We start from the raw sequence: 15,454 nt of genomic DNA, 5'->3' as shown, positions 1-15,454 counted from the left end.
AAGAGGCATCTCAAAGGCTGCTTTCTCGACATGGCAAGGCAATGAAGAAGCAAAGCCTATAGAGGCAAGGAATGATGGCCTAGAAAGAAGGCTATGTCCATGTGGCAGGGTAAAATCGAGAGTTCACATGCCTTGGGCCTGCTGGGAAATCTATGAAGATAGAAGGCCTGCTAATTACCAGCCCTCACCGGCATTGAAACAGAAGTGGGAGAAGGCCATGAAGGCTAATCCTAGATGGAAGGCAATTGTCGACAAGAAGCGAGCTGCATATGCAGAAGGCCAAGGGGGACCCTTGCTAAAGAGCAAGCGAATACAACCCTCGACGATGAAGCCTTTGGCTTCTTGACAACCAACGCAGTCAAAATTGACACCGTTATGTCAACAAAAATCAAGGATTTTGAAGCCACAACTACACCTACAGAAGACAGATGGGTAGTTGATACAGGTGCTCAAATCCACGTATGCAACAATCGGAGCTTGTTTAGCACCTTTGAAAGCGTACAGAGCAACGTCAAAGTGGGAGATACAGAGACGAAGGTGGCCGGTATAGGCACTGTGGTCATCTATGGTGTAAACCCTACCACTGGAAGCGCCGTTAAGATGAACCTATTTCAAACTAGGTACTCGCCAAACTTCCATAGTAATCTGATATCTCATGGATTGATGATGAAGGGGGGCCTATTAATGAATCTCAGAGCAAACTGCATTGAGACAATTGATGGCCATCGTCAGATCTATAAGATCTACCACGATCAGAAGCTATCATGGCTCACCCAGACAAGGGGTTTTATAACCCAAAAGGCATCAGATTTGAAGCCTGAAATGACGTTTGCCACTAAGAAATCCAATCAGGAGCCAAAATCTGAGGCTTCAATTGAGCTCTGGCATCGTCGATTAGGCCACATTGGCAAGGCGCGAATTGTCAAACTGGCAGAGATGACTGAAGGAATCACTATTGCAAGCAACCCAGGCAAAGAAATGCAGGTATGTGAAGCTTGTCAATTGGCAGATGCACCTAGGCAAATCTCTCGCCGGAAGATAGGCCAGGTATATGGTATATTAGGGAGAGTACACTTCGATCTAGTACAAAACCAGCCTGCCTACAACGGTCATATATGGATGACGCACTTCTATCTCGATGGAATAAGGTGTCACTTCGTATTTACCTATATAAAGAAGAGCGAGTGTCAGATGGCAGTTCGTAAATTCTTAGTATTGATCCGAAACTGGTTGAAAATCGAGATCAGGGTATTTCATTATGATAATGAGAGAAGCGCCGGCAATGAGGTTGAATCTATGATTGAAGACGAAGGGTGTACCATTGAGCATGCACCACCTGGCTTGCCAGAGATGAATGGACCAGCAGAGAGATCTGGAGGCATGATAGTAAGGAACGGCAGAGCATTGCTCAATGGTACGAACCTACCCCACAATCTATGGCCAGAGACGATGTATGCATCTGCATATATGATGAATCGTACCCCTACAAAGATGGATGGTAAGTGGATCATACCATGGAAGGAATTGATGCGCTATGCGGCTCCAGATGGCTTAAAAGATCAAATTGTCAACCTGTCGAATATGAGGCTATATGGGTGCTTAACGTACTCAAGGCTTCTGAAGAGAGTACAATCTAACAAGATGGCTCCGAGAGCAGAGATCGGCTATCTTGTAGGCTATGTTTCAAAGAGCCTATACAAGATCTGGTTTCCATACAAAGGGCGAGCAGGCATAGGCAGAGTTGAAGTTGTAAGAGATGCTGTATTCGATGAATCGAGACAGTACTCTAAAACGAAGCCTTTACCGCAAGAAGAAGATGCAATTAGTACTATGACAAATGGACTAAGCGCTAAGAACTGGCCCCAAGTGCTCTCAATGGAAGAAGCGCAGTCAGAATTGAGCATAGAGATGCGTATGCCGATGTCAATTGCTCGCATAACTCTCAATGATGACGTCGAAAACCGAGAACAAGGTACTGCACCAGAGGCGGTAAATGAAGAAATCCAGGAATCTAGAGTTGTGGAGCAAGCTCAAACTCTAGATAGTAGGGAGGAGACACCAAGGGTCCCCCCTTTAAAGGAAACACCTGTTTTACCTTTAACACCGGCTTCAATGGCAGGCCCTGCTTCAGTGGTAGAACATATCTCAATGATAGAGGTAAGGGATCAAGAACAGATCCCTGGGAGCTTCCCTATGTCACCACAGAGAGCCTCACCACAAAGAGCACTATCGTCGATTGCTACGATTGAGAGTACGCCACATGAGAGATCTCCTACCTCGCTATCTTCGCCAGATCCGATCAATGTCATACAGTCGATCGAAGCTGAAGGGGGAGAGGGAGATCAATATGATGAAGATGAAGCAGAGATAGAGCGTCAATTGCAACAAGAGATGCAGTATACGCCTACTCCAGAGCCAGAAGATCGGCCTACTAGAGAGATCTCTGCGTCAATTGATGAATCTAACATCATCTCAGGCCCCAGAATACGGAAGCCAAAGGCAGATCCAGACTACACTGCATATCTATCGCTAGACGAGAAACAGCTAGCCGAGCCACCAAGCCTTCTATATGCCTTTACAACAGGTATTACGAAGAAGCTCAATATGCAAAACAGACTGCATAGAGATCAGATGCCTCCACCACCAGAGAACTGGAAGCGGCTAAAAATCCATCCCTTTGCCACGCAATTGAAGGCAGCTGCGGAGTTTGAAATTGAGACCTTAAAGGCTAAAGAGACCTTCTCTCAGGTTGCATTACCGAACAAAAAGAGCACCCAGATCTTGCCATTGAAGTGGGTATTTACATACAAATTTGATGCAGATGGTATGCTCGAGAAGTTCAAAGCAAGAATCTGCGTGAGAGGAGATCTACAGTGGATGTCAACTGAAGAAAAGAGAGCTGCTACACTAGCTGTCAAAACAGCGAGAGCAGTATTCGCACTAGTTGCCGCCTTTGATCTAGATATGATTCAGAGAGATGTGGTTACCGCATTCCTGAATTCAATGCTAGAAAGCGAGGTTTATACCAAGTGTCCACCAGGCTTCGAAGCACTAAATCAGTGCTGGCTCCTGCATAGAGCCCTCTACGGATTGCGCATGTCACCAAGGCTTTGGCAGCAAGAAGCTACAAAGGTGCTAGTAAAACTAGGCCTTACCCCAGTGGAAGAAGATCCATGCATCTTTACAACCAAAGGCATTATTGTCTTTTTCTACGTGGACGATATCATCATCGTCAATCACCCCAAACAGGCTAAAGAAGCCGCTTTACTAGATCAAAATCTAAAGAAGCAATGGGAGCTTCGAGAACTGGATGCAAGCTGGTTCTTGAATATACGTATTATACGTGATAGAGAGCAGAAGAAGCTCTGGTTATGCCAAGATAGCTACATCGAGAGCATGGCACACAAATACAATCTCGTCACAGAGAGAAAAATAGGGTCCCCACTGAGCATTGAGCCTCTAGTACCCTATGATGGGGTGGCATCACCGCAACAGATTCATGGTTTCCAGGCCAAGGTTGGATCTGCGCAGTATGCCACCACCATTACCCGGGTAGATGCTGCAAAAGCAACCTCCAAAGTGGCTGAATTCCTTACAAATCCAGGACCAAAGCATATAGATGCAGTCGATCGCATCATACAGTATCTCTATGAGACACGCTTTTGGGCCATTGAATACGGCATCAGAACACCAAACAAACAACCTAGAAATCGAGATACGACCCTGACGATGGCGGCGAAATCAGTTGAATTTGCAAGCGATGCGTCGTTCGGAGACCATAAAGATCGAAAGAGCTCCGAAGGGTATATCTGCAAGTTATATGGTGGCCCAATCGATTGGAAGGCCACTAAGCAGAAGACTGTCACCACATCGACTACCGAGGCCGAACTACTAGCTTTAGCAGAGGCAGGAAAAACCGTACAGTGGTGGCGACGAGTGCTTAATGCACTAGGCTTCGAACCAGATCACCCACTATCCATCATGTGTGACAACCAGCAAACTGTCGATTTATTGACGAAGGAAGGGGCCGCGATGCATACGAAGCTCCGGCATGTTGACATCAATCGATGCTGGATGAAGCAAGAAGTTAGCGCAGGTCGAGTATATGTGGACTGGGTACCAACTGCTGCGATGCCAGCAGATGGGCTCACCAAAGCTCTGACGAAGCAGAAGCAGGGACACTTCAGAGAGTTGGTTGGAATGAGGGACGTAGGTCACATGATTCGTCACATGACCTCTGAGAACAGAGGCTGTTTTGCGGAAACTGCATAAATCGACGATTTGAGCCGAGATCAGTGAGGAGACAGGTGAGGTAAGTTGGAATCACTTGCGAATCATTTGCGAAGCGGTTGCGAAGCAGCTGCGAAACAGTTGGAAGAAAGGCAGTCCTTGAGAGCTTTGAATAGCTTCAAGAACTGGGGGGGTGTGTCAAGTACTATGCATTTATGCATGCTGAAATTACCAGGTCTTTACAAACCGGGAAATCAATGGACCGTCATGATAACGGTACCATACAAAAATACATACATTGCTTAATCAGCTATGTCCGCCGAGATTGGAAAAGAGCGGATCTTGTCATTTTAGTTAGTTAGAGAATTTACATATGTCAGATTTACCATACATTGTCGTATCCGTCTATTTCTGTCATTACTTACTACTGTAGCAACTACATTCTATCTACTACTGCTTCATTACTATAAGAACCCGACCATGAATCAATTCTCTCTAGTCAATCTTATTGTGCTTTTCATCTTATTTACATGCTTTTCACACTCTGCAGGAGCGGATTGTATGGCCAATTTCTCCACAATTTGAGCACTTCGAGGGTGCTTTCTTCTTAGTGACCTTTTGGTTTGATGTTTTGATGTTTTGATCTGATATGTTCTCTTGAGCTGATCTGCGAGTTGGTGGTGGTAATAGAGGATCTAGTATTGGCAGATACATAGATGACTCATTACTAAGGCCAATCCTCCAAAATTGATGGATATCGCTTAGTGGGATTGGTTGATGTTTTGTTAATAAACTAGCGATTCGGTGGGCACACGGAAGGCCCATTGTCCTAGTGAATATATTAGTGCAGTTTGATAAAGGTGCTTCGGGGGTAGCTCTCTTAGCTATAGCAGCTTGATTAGAGATCAAAGATATTGAATATCGTGATGTTCTCTTTATAATATTCGAATAGAGAAAGTGGGAGCAGAAATTTAGTCTCTTAATCTTATCTTCTGCAAGATCAGATTCAAGTCGCTGATACTGAGCCTGTAAAGCATTATTAATTCTCTCAAAAACATGAAGCATATCACCTGAAGATCCCCCTATATACTTTTTTAAAAAAGCGTGAGACCCCTCCACTCTTGATGTAGCCCAGTTACCAAGATGAAGATATTGCCCTACCCAAGCCCTAATAAACATCTCTTTATAGGTTAGCCAAGTACTTTGAATATATCTAAGAGCATTAGGGGCAATTTGATTAAACTGCGTTGTGAACTTAGCTAATTGAGCATTATATTCATCAATATTTGATGAATTAATTAGCTCTTTCCATGACTTGATAAAAGCCTCAAATTCCTCATTTGAAGAGAAATATTGCTTTGTCTTTGCCAGCACATTCTTATTAATATGCCAAATGCATAGTAGATGTGGGCTTCTAGGACAGATAGATTTAATTGCACCTAATAAAGCAAGATCTCTGTCAGTGCAAAGAACTGGAGAAAAGGGTAAGGGGTCAAGCCATGAAAAAAAAGTCTGTAAAGTCCACTTATAGCTTTCTTCCTGCTCATTTTGCATAAAGCAGAAAGCAATACTATAGGATGAATTCGATGGCGAGAGACTAATAATATGTAAAAGAGGCATCTTATACCGATTCGTCTTGTAAGTACAGTCTAATAAAAAGACCCTATTATATTGATTAGCATACTTAATTGATTCAGGGTGAGCGAACATAAAAAATTGAACATGACCTTCTATATCTTGTTTAAATGCATATTTCCATTGATTCTGAATTAATATCTGTTGAAGAAGTTCAAGAGGTAAGTGATTCCTAAGCTTTTTCTGTCTTATACTACCTCTTATATTATAAATATCTTTTGGTCTTATTAAGATATCAGGTTGATCCTTTCTTAATAGACTTATAATATGCTGCGGTCGAGATCCAATATCTGATAGATGTTCAATAGTTTGATTTTGATCTTTAGTAAGCTGTGGACGCCTTGCCATAGGATGCCCTATCATATTATTAGTAGCTGCATGATTATGATTAGGATTTCTTACCTGGATTTCCCATTGATTAGTATCAACAAGCTTCTTTGCATAAAGGCGGAATGGGCAGTTCATCCGTCTAGTACTTGTCTTCCGGCGTTTTGCCCCTTCTGGGGCATCAATATGATCATGGTATATACCGCCTCTATCACAACCAAGACAAATATTCCTCTCCTTAGCGGAGTTGATGATAGTGATAGCATAACCATGAGATAGGGCATGCTGTCGTATCGAAGTAAGGAGTTGCTCTCTAGTCTCAAAGACTTGCTCAATTGGTGGCTCCATGATTAGGTGAAATCAAGTATCAATTGGATGAAGTAAGATCAATTGGATGAAGTAAGATCAATTGGATGAAGTAAGATCAATGAGAAGATAGAGTGGTTCTTATAGCAGAAGTAGATAGAATGTAGTTGCTACAGTAGTAAGTAATGTAGTTGCTGTGGTAATGTATGGTAACGATCTCGGTCAAAATTGATTATGTAAAGGGAATATTACCTAATGTGCCGTGCTACTAGCAAAACGTGCCGTGTCTGTAGCAATTCCCGGAGTTCCAGGGCTAACTAGTTAAGCTCTGCTCTCCCCATCTCTAGTATTTTGCATTGACTGTGCTCTTTGTTCATAGAACCAACACATAATAAATCACCTCTGAATTCATCAATTAAATTATCAATTTTATAAGCTATGTCCATAACAAGAGCCAAGTGCGGGTGCTAATTGTAAGGCCTACATTGTAAAACCGAGTCAATAACAAAGCCAAAAAAATCGCAGATAAAGAGCTCACGCAGAGTTACATCTTTATGTTAGTAAATCAAAGCCAGAAGGAATAAGACTCAATGATGATATTATATCAATGGGGTTCATCCATGGACCATTCATGCAAAAGTCGTTCCTTCAACATCACTCCCATGCGAACTGAACCTGAGCGTGAAAGCAATCTGCAAGTTGAAAATCCACCAGAATAACCAGTGGCGACTATTTGCCGAAGAGTTTATTGGGATTGAGAATAGTGTCTCCAGCAAATACGGAGCTGATAAATGTCTGTTAGATGTGAAGCTAGTTGGAGTTGTAAACCAAGGCATCTTAGGGTTACAGGTGTGGTAAAAGTATTTTACCCCTTGCCAATGGCAATTTGAAAGACTGCCGTCATACATTTCCCCCCTATTAAACCCACCCTGTACAAAAAGCAAACATCGCTCACTCCGAGCCCACATCGTTAGCATAGCGCACGCCCTGATCTGTTAATAGCTCTTATCATCTTCTGCATTGTGTCATCTGAAACATCCGCCGAAAGCCGTTTCCCCATGGCATCTTCGATTTCCCAAAGGATTAGATTCTGTTCTTCTGTGATATGTGATTTGACGGACTCTTTCATGATCCACAATTTCTATTGTCTTTTTGAGCTCGTCATCACGAAGTTTGTAATCCGCATTCTCCTTCATCAGTTCCTTGATGATCCAGTCCACAAGTTTGTGTGTTGTACTGTGCTGTGCTGTGCTGTGTCGTCGACAGTAGCTGTTGCAACGAGCACGAGGCGGCAGAAGGTTGAAAGCAAAATATCGAAGGATGTCAGATAGAAGACAACTACTTTGCAAACATCCAGTAACTCACCACTAGAATGGCTCAGCATTATATATCTACAGAAAAGGGGGATGATCTACAGTGGCTTTATGACATTTTGCATATGCATGTAGTAGGTAAGTTCGGAGTACCCCGTATACTGTCATATATTAGGCGATCTGCAGTAATTACCACATATTTCAAGTGATTATTGACTCAACGGTTTCACAATACGAAGACATATAAAGTGGGTACCCATGGCTGCCTGATGTTCGGATTGTACAGAAGAAGAGAGCACACCCCGGGAGTAGTACAGTAGGATGTGTATGATCAACGGCTATTCTACTAGTATCTAGTAGCAGGAATTCAGGATCAGCCTCCATACCCTATTGAGATTACATTGTTTCGAATTGCGGGTCTAGAATTAAGTGGAAGAAGTGTAGTGGAGAAGCTATAGCGAGTCTGACTATTTATACATCCATCCATGGATATATTCTTCTCCGTTTCCGACGGAAGTCGGAAATCTAACGGTCCGGGGAATCCCCGAGATTGGTTGATTGCAATGGGGCAGTATTACGGCATCTTAAACTTGGTGACCACATATAAAATCTGCGTTGCACTTCAAGCTTCAAGTCGAACTTCTGGATATTCATGCATAGCCGTGGTAAGGGCTGAAGGCCACGTGAACCTTGGTAGATAATAGCTGAAGAGAGTTGGCTAGTTGGAATTCTGACATTTTTTTTATCAGGCTCGTATTTTAGTTAATGGAACGCCTGGTTGAGGTATATGTTAGGGGCCCGTGGCCGTCAACTTTGCTTATTCTCACTTCAAGACCAGCATGACTGTTACGAAGTAAGCTGTTTTGGACTTTGCTAGTTCAGGCCTTGCCACGAGACAATATTCCAATGAAAAAATGTTTTTTGCTCAATATTTTCTTCGCAGAGACTTGAAAAGTCTCAAAATTAGTTGAGGCTTCCAACACTCCTTGGAAAGTACACTTTATGTCCTACAGAGTACATATTGTTTAATCATTGAGATAGAGAACAGGTTCAGTACTCCGTGTCGTTCCTATAAGAGAGGATATTTCTAGAAATTGTGGCATTAAAATATAAAGTGAGCATATTACTCTACAACGCCTTAGGACCTAGGGATGCTAAGTATAAGTCTATAATTTTGAGCAAATATATATAAAAGAGCGGTCTGCACAGTTACATGCCTTTTCTCGGCTTCGTATACATCTGAAAAGAACATTTGTAAAAACCGCCAAATAGATATGATTAATTAAGGCTACATAAGCGGTTGACTATTCTTGTTATATATAAATTGAGTGATACGTCAGAATTCAAATTGAAACTGGGTTCAGCATGCGGCGATATATTAGCGGGCGGGGTAGATCGGCGGATGTGATTAAAGCAAGCTTCCGCACTCTCCACTCTCTCCCTCTTGATGAACTCGAAATAATCATCTCGTCATGGCTGTCCAGTCACTACGCCAAATCAACGCTTATAATCTACGCACATTCAAGCGCCACTATGTCTCCGAGATCTCAGGGTCGCTTGGCGACCTAGGCACATTCCTGCCTATCGCGATTGCGCTAGCTGCCAATGGCACCGTCTCCCTCGCTAGCACATTGATCTTCTCGGGGATATTCAATATTCTCACAGGCGTGTTTTTCGGTATTCCACTGCCAGTCCAGCCGATGAAGGCCATCGCCGCAGTGGCAATCGCGCGTAGTTTCTCAAACGGCACGATTGCTGCGGCGGGGATCTTCGTCGGTTCCTGTATCCTTGTCTTCAGCTTGACGGGTATCTTACACTGGTTCGCCGGTGTAATTCCCATTCCAGTTATCAAGGGTATCCAAGTCGGGGCGGGATTATCCCTGGTCATCGCAGCCTGCAACAGCATGCTTCATCCCTTGGGCTGGATCAGCCCCTCCTGGGCCGATAACCGTATCTGGGCAATTGCTGCATTTGTTGCGCTTCTGCTCACCAATATTTATCGCCGAGTACCCTATGCGCTCGCCGTGTTGGTGCTGGGTCTGGTGTTTGCCATCATTCGGACTGCATTGGTGGGGCATATGCCCCGTTTCGAGGTGTGGCATCCTTTCGCCCTGGTTCCGACCCCACTTGAATGGCGTGTCGGTGCTGTGGATGCTGGCATTGGTCAAATTCCTCTTACCACGCTGAACTCCATTGTGGCGGTTGTCCACTTAGCGAATGATCTGCTGCCGGATGTGCGAACTCCTTCCATCACCCATGTCGGGCTGAGCGTGGCGGGCATGAACTTGATTGGCTGCTGGTTCGGTGCTATGCCTGTCTGCCATGGATCTGGTGGTCTTGCAGCGCAGTATCGGTTCGGAGCTCGCTCAGGAGCAAGTGTGATATTCCTCGGCCTGTTGAAACTTATTATTGGCTTCTTCTTTGGAGAGACCTTGGTTGACCTTCTGAAGCGGTTCCCTGCTGCCTTGCTCGGTGTGATGGTTGTTGCAGCTGGTGCGGAGCTGCTTAGAGTGGGCGAGAGCCTCAATACCACAGGTGCTCGGGACCTCAATACGGCCGGTGCTGGCCTTGTGTCAAATGTGGAGCATATTGGCCCCGTTCTTACCGACGAAGAACGCAGTCGCCGCTGGACTGTCATGATGGTCACTGTGGGATTGCTAGTGGGTTTCAAAAATGACGCGATCGGCTTCATTGCTGGTATGCTTTGCCACTGGTCCTACGACATTCCCAAATGGTGGGAGAAGGCGCGTAGCCGATGGTCAGAGGGACGCTTGCGTCTACGTGACTAAACATACATTGATGTGGGAATTTTTGGTTGATAATCTCCTGATATCCTTCACAACATATACATGAAGAACTCACTAAATAACTATATCATTTTCGGTTTTATGTATAGCAAGTGCAACTACTTACCATAAGCAATGCAAATACCCACCAATCTACTCACCCTAGAGCAAATTTCTAACATCCACGTCACTCTCTCTCCGCAGCCTGGTACCTGTACTAGGATTCTCATATGGGCGGTTCTCCCTTACCGAAGAAGAGAGGCCATCCGCCGCAAAATCTACATCCCGTCCGAACCGCCGACCACTAGCATCCTTCATCTCTTTGTGACGCCTAGTTACCCCGCCGATATCATACTCAGATTGGTCATTATAAGTGCCCGTCATGGGGTCATAAACCCTAGACCCCAGCGGCGAAGAAACCAAATTAAACGAATCGTCCTCGCCGTCCCCATCCAAGAGCTGAGCCGCCGAACCCCCAATATCAGCCAGGACATTGGGCGAGGAATTTCGGGACGTGTAATTTTTGGCATCTGAAACATCATCCTCTAATTCAGTGATGCGCCGTACACCACCTGCAGAGGTACCGCCTGCGGGCTCTGGTAAAGCCAGCTGTTCCTGGCCTGTGTTGTCGTAGCGCCGCTCTTCAATGACTGCTGGTTGGCCTAAATCTTGCTGGGCGGTACGTACGATTGTTGTGCCGTCGGGTTCGGTGTATGAGGTTGTCGAATACCTGTGTCCGGTTGTAGTCTTGCCGTCGCTGCCGTTGGTTGTGGAACTGTAGTAGTACGAGGAACTTGTGAAAGAGTCGGACATCGTGGTGAACGGTCGCGCTCGGTGGGATGTGAGAAAGGAAAATATTGATCTGGTCCACTTGGAATGATTTTGCAATTGAGTTTGTTTAGTTGGGTAAAGGAAGGTTGATACTAAACCTTGGGGAAGATCTCTTGATGTTGGTTTGCTTGCAGAAGCTTCTCTGTGTATAATGTTGGTATCGGCACTGTACAAGTTGTATTGATTGCTTTCGAAGCCCAACCTGCTCAATTCCGATATGTTTATATAGTTTTGTCTTGTCTTATCCTGTGGCAAGCTTTACTTGCCTCTTGCATCATTGCCTCCTGCGGCAACTAACCTCTATGGAAGAGGCAAAGACCCATCGGTGTCACCGAGGGGTCTGGAGATGCCCCACAAGTACTGAGCCGGGGAAACGAAGCATATATTGATCATGTAGTCGTTGTCCATAGACGCGGGGCGCACGGATGAAGCCCTAGATAAGGTACTGGCCGTATCAAAATGGCTTATCACCTCTCCCCCGCTTTTCAACATCAAAACCAACTCATCTTCAACTTTGGAACATAAAGCACCTCATGGCTGGACTTACCGAAGCTCAAGTCGCCTCCTTCAAGGAGAACGGATACCTCGTTCTCCCGGACTACCTCACCCCAACCGAGGTCTCCGCTCTCCTTGCCGAAACAAACAAACTCCTCGAGGAGTTCCCACTAGAATCTCACCCCCTCACCCAGTTTACAACGGGCGACGAAACCGTCGAACATGTAGGCGACGACTACTTCCTGGACTCAGGCGACAAGATCCGCTTCTTCTTTGAGCCAGACGCGTTCAGCACTGAGCCGGATCCATTGACCGGCCGCGCCGCGCTACTGAAGCCCAAAAACCGCGCCGTCAACAAGATCGGTCATTCGCTGCATACCTTGTCGCCTCCATTCAAGGCCATATCACTTAACGAGCGGAACGCTGCCGTCGCGCAATCCCTGGGATTCGCTGATCCTCGCGTGCTGCAGAGTATGGTTATCTGCAAGCAACCCTCCATTGGTGGGGCTGTGCCGTCCCATCGCGATTCGGAGTTTTTATATACGGACCCGCCCTCTGCCGTAGGATGGTGGTATGCGCTGCAGGATGCGGGACCGGCGAATGGGACGCTGGGTATGTACAAGGGGTCGCACACAGGAAGTAAAGGTGGTCACATTGCTAGGAGGTTTGTGAGGAAGGAGAATGGTGCGGGTACGGAATTTATTGAGAATCGGGGACCTTCACTCCCCAAAGGCATGGAGGAGGAGAAGATTTCGGAGGCTACAGATGACGATCTGGAGATTCTTGATATCAAGGCTGGATCCCTTGTGCTCATTCATGGGAATGTTTTGCATAAGAGCGAGAAGAATACCAGCCCGAATAGTCGGTATGCCTATACCTTCCATGTTATCGAGGGTGCGGAGGGGTGGGAGTATGATGCACGGAATTGGTTGCAGCCGCCTGCCAGTGGGTTCTCAAAGTTGAATGCTTGATACACAGTCATAATACAAATGAATGATGTTACGGTCAATAATGGTAAATAGTTCGACTTTTATTCTTTATGCAAATCCTGTACAAAAGATGGCCCGCCATATACACCAAGTGTGCGAATCCCAGACACCCCGAACTCCAAGTTGCGATTCAAGGCCGTCAGATCAGGTTGCCTTCAACATGTCAAGCATTCCCTTCGTTTGCCACGCCTGTTGGGCCATCTCCACTTCATCACGTACCCGGCGGTGCAGGCGCTCCACCATCTTGTCAATCTGTGCGGATTGACCCAGGTTTCCAGAGTAGATATCGAGAAGGTTCATCGCGACCTCGACGCTGAGATCGACCAGACGGGGTTCACGGATGTTCTTGTGAACCCACTGCAGGACAGGTTGGAGGGTAACCTCATCGCGGTCCTTTAGAGATGCACGGAGGGCAGAGCGGTGGCGCAGGGCCGTGAGCAGTGTAAGTTGCGCAGTCTTGTCCGCCGAGGTGAGGACCTGGTCCAACGCAACAGAGTAGCGTGCCTTACGAAGATCGTTCTCCCAAGGCTGCTCTCTCTTCCGCTTCTTGCGGTCCTGGCCCTCAATGACAATCTCCACACCTTCTCCGATGAAATCGCGTCCACGCAGACGCTTTTCCCACCCAGAGCCACGGGCCTTCTTCTTCTTAGCGAGTTCCCGGTCGTGCTCCTCCAATTTGCCCTCTAGCAAAGCTGCCATTTCCTTCCGGCGTTCCCGCTCCTTGATCTTCTGCTGACCAGACAGCCGGGTCTTGATAGACAGAAGACCCGACTGCATACCGACAGCAATGTGCTTATCCTCATATTCGGGTCCGGAAGTAATCGCGCGCAGAGAGAGAATGGGCGACGGGTATTTGGATCCGGAAACGGGGTTCCACCCAGTGGTCTCAAAGACCTTCATGTGTCCATCGAGCGCACCACTGAGCAATCGCTCACCGTTGGAGGCCAGCGCAAGGGCAGTGACAGTCTTTTGGTGGCTCTGGATCATGTGCAGCGGCTTGCCAGCCACTATATCCAGTACCGCAATCTTGTTATCGGCCGCGGCCAAGACTGTAGTTCCGGCGGGCATGGGCAGAACGGTCTCGATCGGTGCACCCATCTTGAACGTCATAGCGGCGCGGTTTCCAACTCGGGGATCCCACAGGCGAACAGTACGATCGTAAGAACCCGAAACCACCAGACCGGAAGAAGCCATCGAACCAGGCATGAATGCACCACTGCGCACGTAATCGCTGTGACCGACAAAAGTGCGCGAACTAGTTTGCGATGCCAAGTCCCAAAGGCGCACTGTGCGATCATCACTGGCTGTGAGAACCGAAGTAGGGTCGCTGGGAGAGAACTTGGTCACCCACACGGGCTGCTTGTGGTCCTTCCATGTCTTGAGGATGGCGCGTGATTTGACATCGAAAACTTGCACAGAACCGGTGTCGTCACCTGTCACCAAGACACGTCCATCCGGACGAACATCAGTACCGCGTACGGTATCGTCAAATCGTGTGAGTGTTCGCAGAAGTTTCCGCGTGCGAATCGAATAGATCTGGACTCGTGCGCCCGTTGTCACGGTGAAGACATCGGGAGGTTGTGTAAGAGAGGGGAATGCTGCGGCAGAGGAAGGGACGGAAGGCTGAGTGATGAGATTGACCGGTCCATTGGCCGGAGACGGGATCAGGAGCGGGTTTTTGAATGTTCGCCAGTATTGTTGCTCGGGCGTTAACTGCGTCGAGGGTAACGAGGCGAGCTTGACCTGCTGCAGAGGCAGGACGGGCGCCGCCATGGTTGCAGTGGTGGATAGACAGTAGTTGTTCGGGGGGGTATTAGTTAGGTAGGTAGCCCGGGATGAGCAATGGGTGGTAAAGTTAGGCCGACTAGAGTGCTATCGTGAAGTTCATGAAGACCATCTTTTTTTCTGCCGATCAAAAAAGTTCGTCTCGCCCAATCGGGAAAGGTGGCGGTAGCTCTTGCTGCCTGGGGCATCAGGTTCCGACTTTGAGCCTGAGGCAACAAGGCAGAAACTAAGCTCTTGGCACTATGCACCGGGCATCGTTGGCACATTTGATTTTGCCCGTCCACAGGTGCATCAAAGGTATGCGACAGGCTAACAACAGCCCAGCGCCTAGATCAGCCCCCGCACCAAGTATGAATGATTTTGCAAGATATTTCCCTCGGATGTGAGTGAGCCATTGCAAGCTCTCTGCCTCTGATTTCCATGAGGCTACAAGAACCATACCCTGAGCTATTTAACTTTCACCGGCCGACTATCTGCATAATATTCCCAATTTACTCCGTAAAGGTGACATATTCAATTCTCGGGTAATATATTCTGTACACGGTGTTGATGCTTGCTGCTATATGTCACCTTGATCATGGTCGATCAGCCTCGAGAGATCTTCCCTCAAGTACTCTGTAAGCCTAACGTTACCCATCAATTGACCCGTCTAAAGATAAATCCGAAATCCGATGGATATACGTTGTACATTGTAGGCTTCCACATTTCTAACCATCTGGTATCTGGTAATATTAATAATAGTAACCCTGGCGGGGAT

General features: G+C 46.6%; 4 protein-coding genes across 4 annotated transcripts; 2 read left to right on the top strand and 2 right to left on the bottom strand.

The window, feature by feature from the left end:
• Positions 1-9,283: 9,283 nt before the first annotated feature.
• On the top strand, positions 9,284-10,600 carry N7487_010029 (putative sulfate/molybdate transporter; the record flags this gene model as incomplete). Its single annotated transcript, XM_056877759.1, has 1 exon — positions 9,284-10,600. One exon carries the CDS (start codon positions 9,284-9,286, stop codon positions 10,598-10,600), a length of 1,317 nt encoding a protein of 438 aa, XP_056726339.1.
• Positions 10,601-10,759: 159 nt separating this feature from the next.
• N7487_010028 (uncharacterized protein) lies at positions 10,760-11,410 on the bottom strand (the record flags this gene model as incomplete). The annotated part of the gene is made up of 1 exon (XM_056877758.1): positions 10,760-11,410. The coding sequence occupies one exon, from the start codon at positions 11,408-11,410 to the stop codon at positions 10,760-10,762; it is 651 nt and encodes a 216-aa protein (XP_056726338.1).
• Positions 11,411-11,961: 551 nt separating this feature from the next.
• Positions 11,962-12,894, top strand: N7487_010027 (phytanoyl-CoA dioxygenase family protein; the record flags this gene model as incomplete). The annotated part of the gene is made up of 1 exon (XM_056877757.1): positions 11,962-12,894. The coding sequence occupies one exon, from the start codon at positions 11,962-11,964 to the stop codon at positions 12,892-12,894; it is 933 nt and encodes a 310-aa protein (XP_056726337.1).
• Positions 12,895-13,056: 162 nt separating this feature from the next.
• N7487_010026 (snoRNA-binding rRNA-processing protein UTP15) lies at positions 13,057-14,685 on the bottom strand (the record flags this gene model as incomplete). Its single annotated transcript, XM_056877756.1, has 1 exon — positions 13,057-14,685. One exon carries the CDS (start codon positions 14,683-14,685, stop codon positions 13,057-13,059), a length of 1,629 nt encoding a protein of 542 aa, XP_056726336.1.
• Positions 14,686-15,454: the final 769 nt, after the last annotated feature.

Source organism: Penicillium crustosum, assembly GCF_028827405.1.
Source record: "Penicillium crustosum strain IBT 35664 chromosome Unknown utg000004l_segment0_segment0, whole genome shotgun sequence".
NCBI classification, from domain to species: domain Eukaryota; kingdom Fungi; phylum Ascomycota; class Eurotiomycetes; order Eurotiales; family Aspergillaceae; genus Penicillium; species Penicillium crustosum.
The sequence above is the reverse complement of the archived record's forward strand: the minus strand, read 5'-3'. Positions and strand labels throughout refer to the sequence as shown.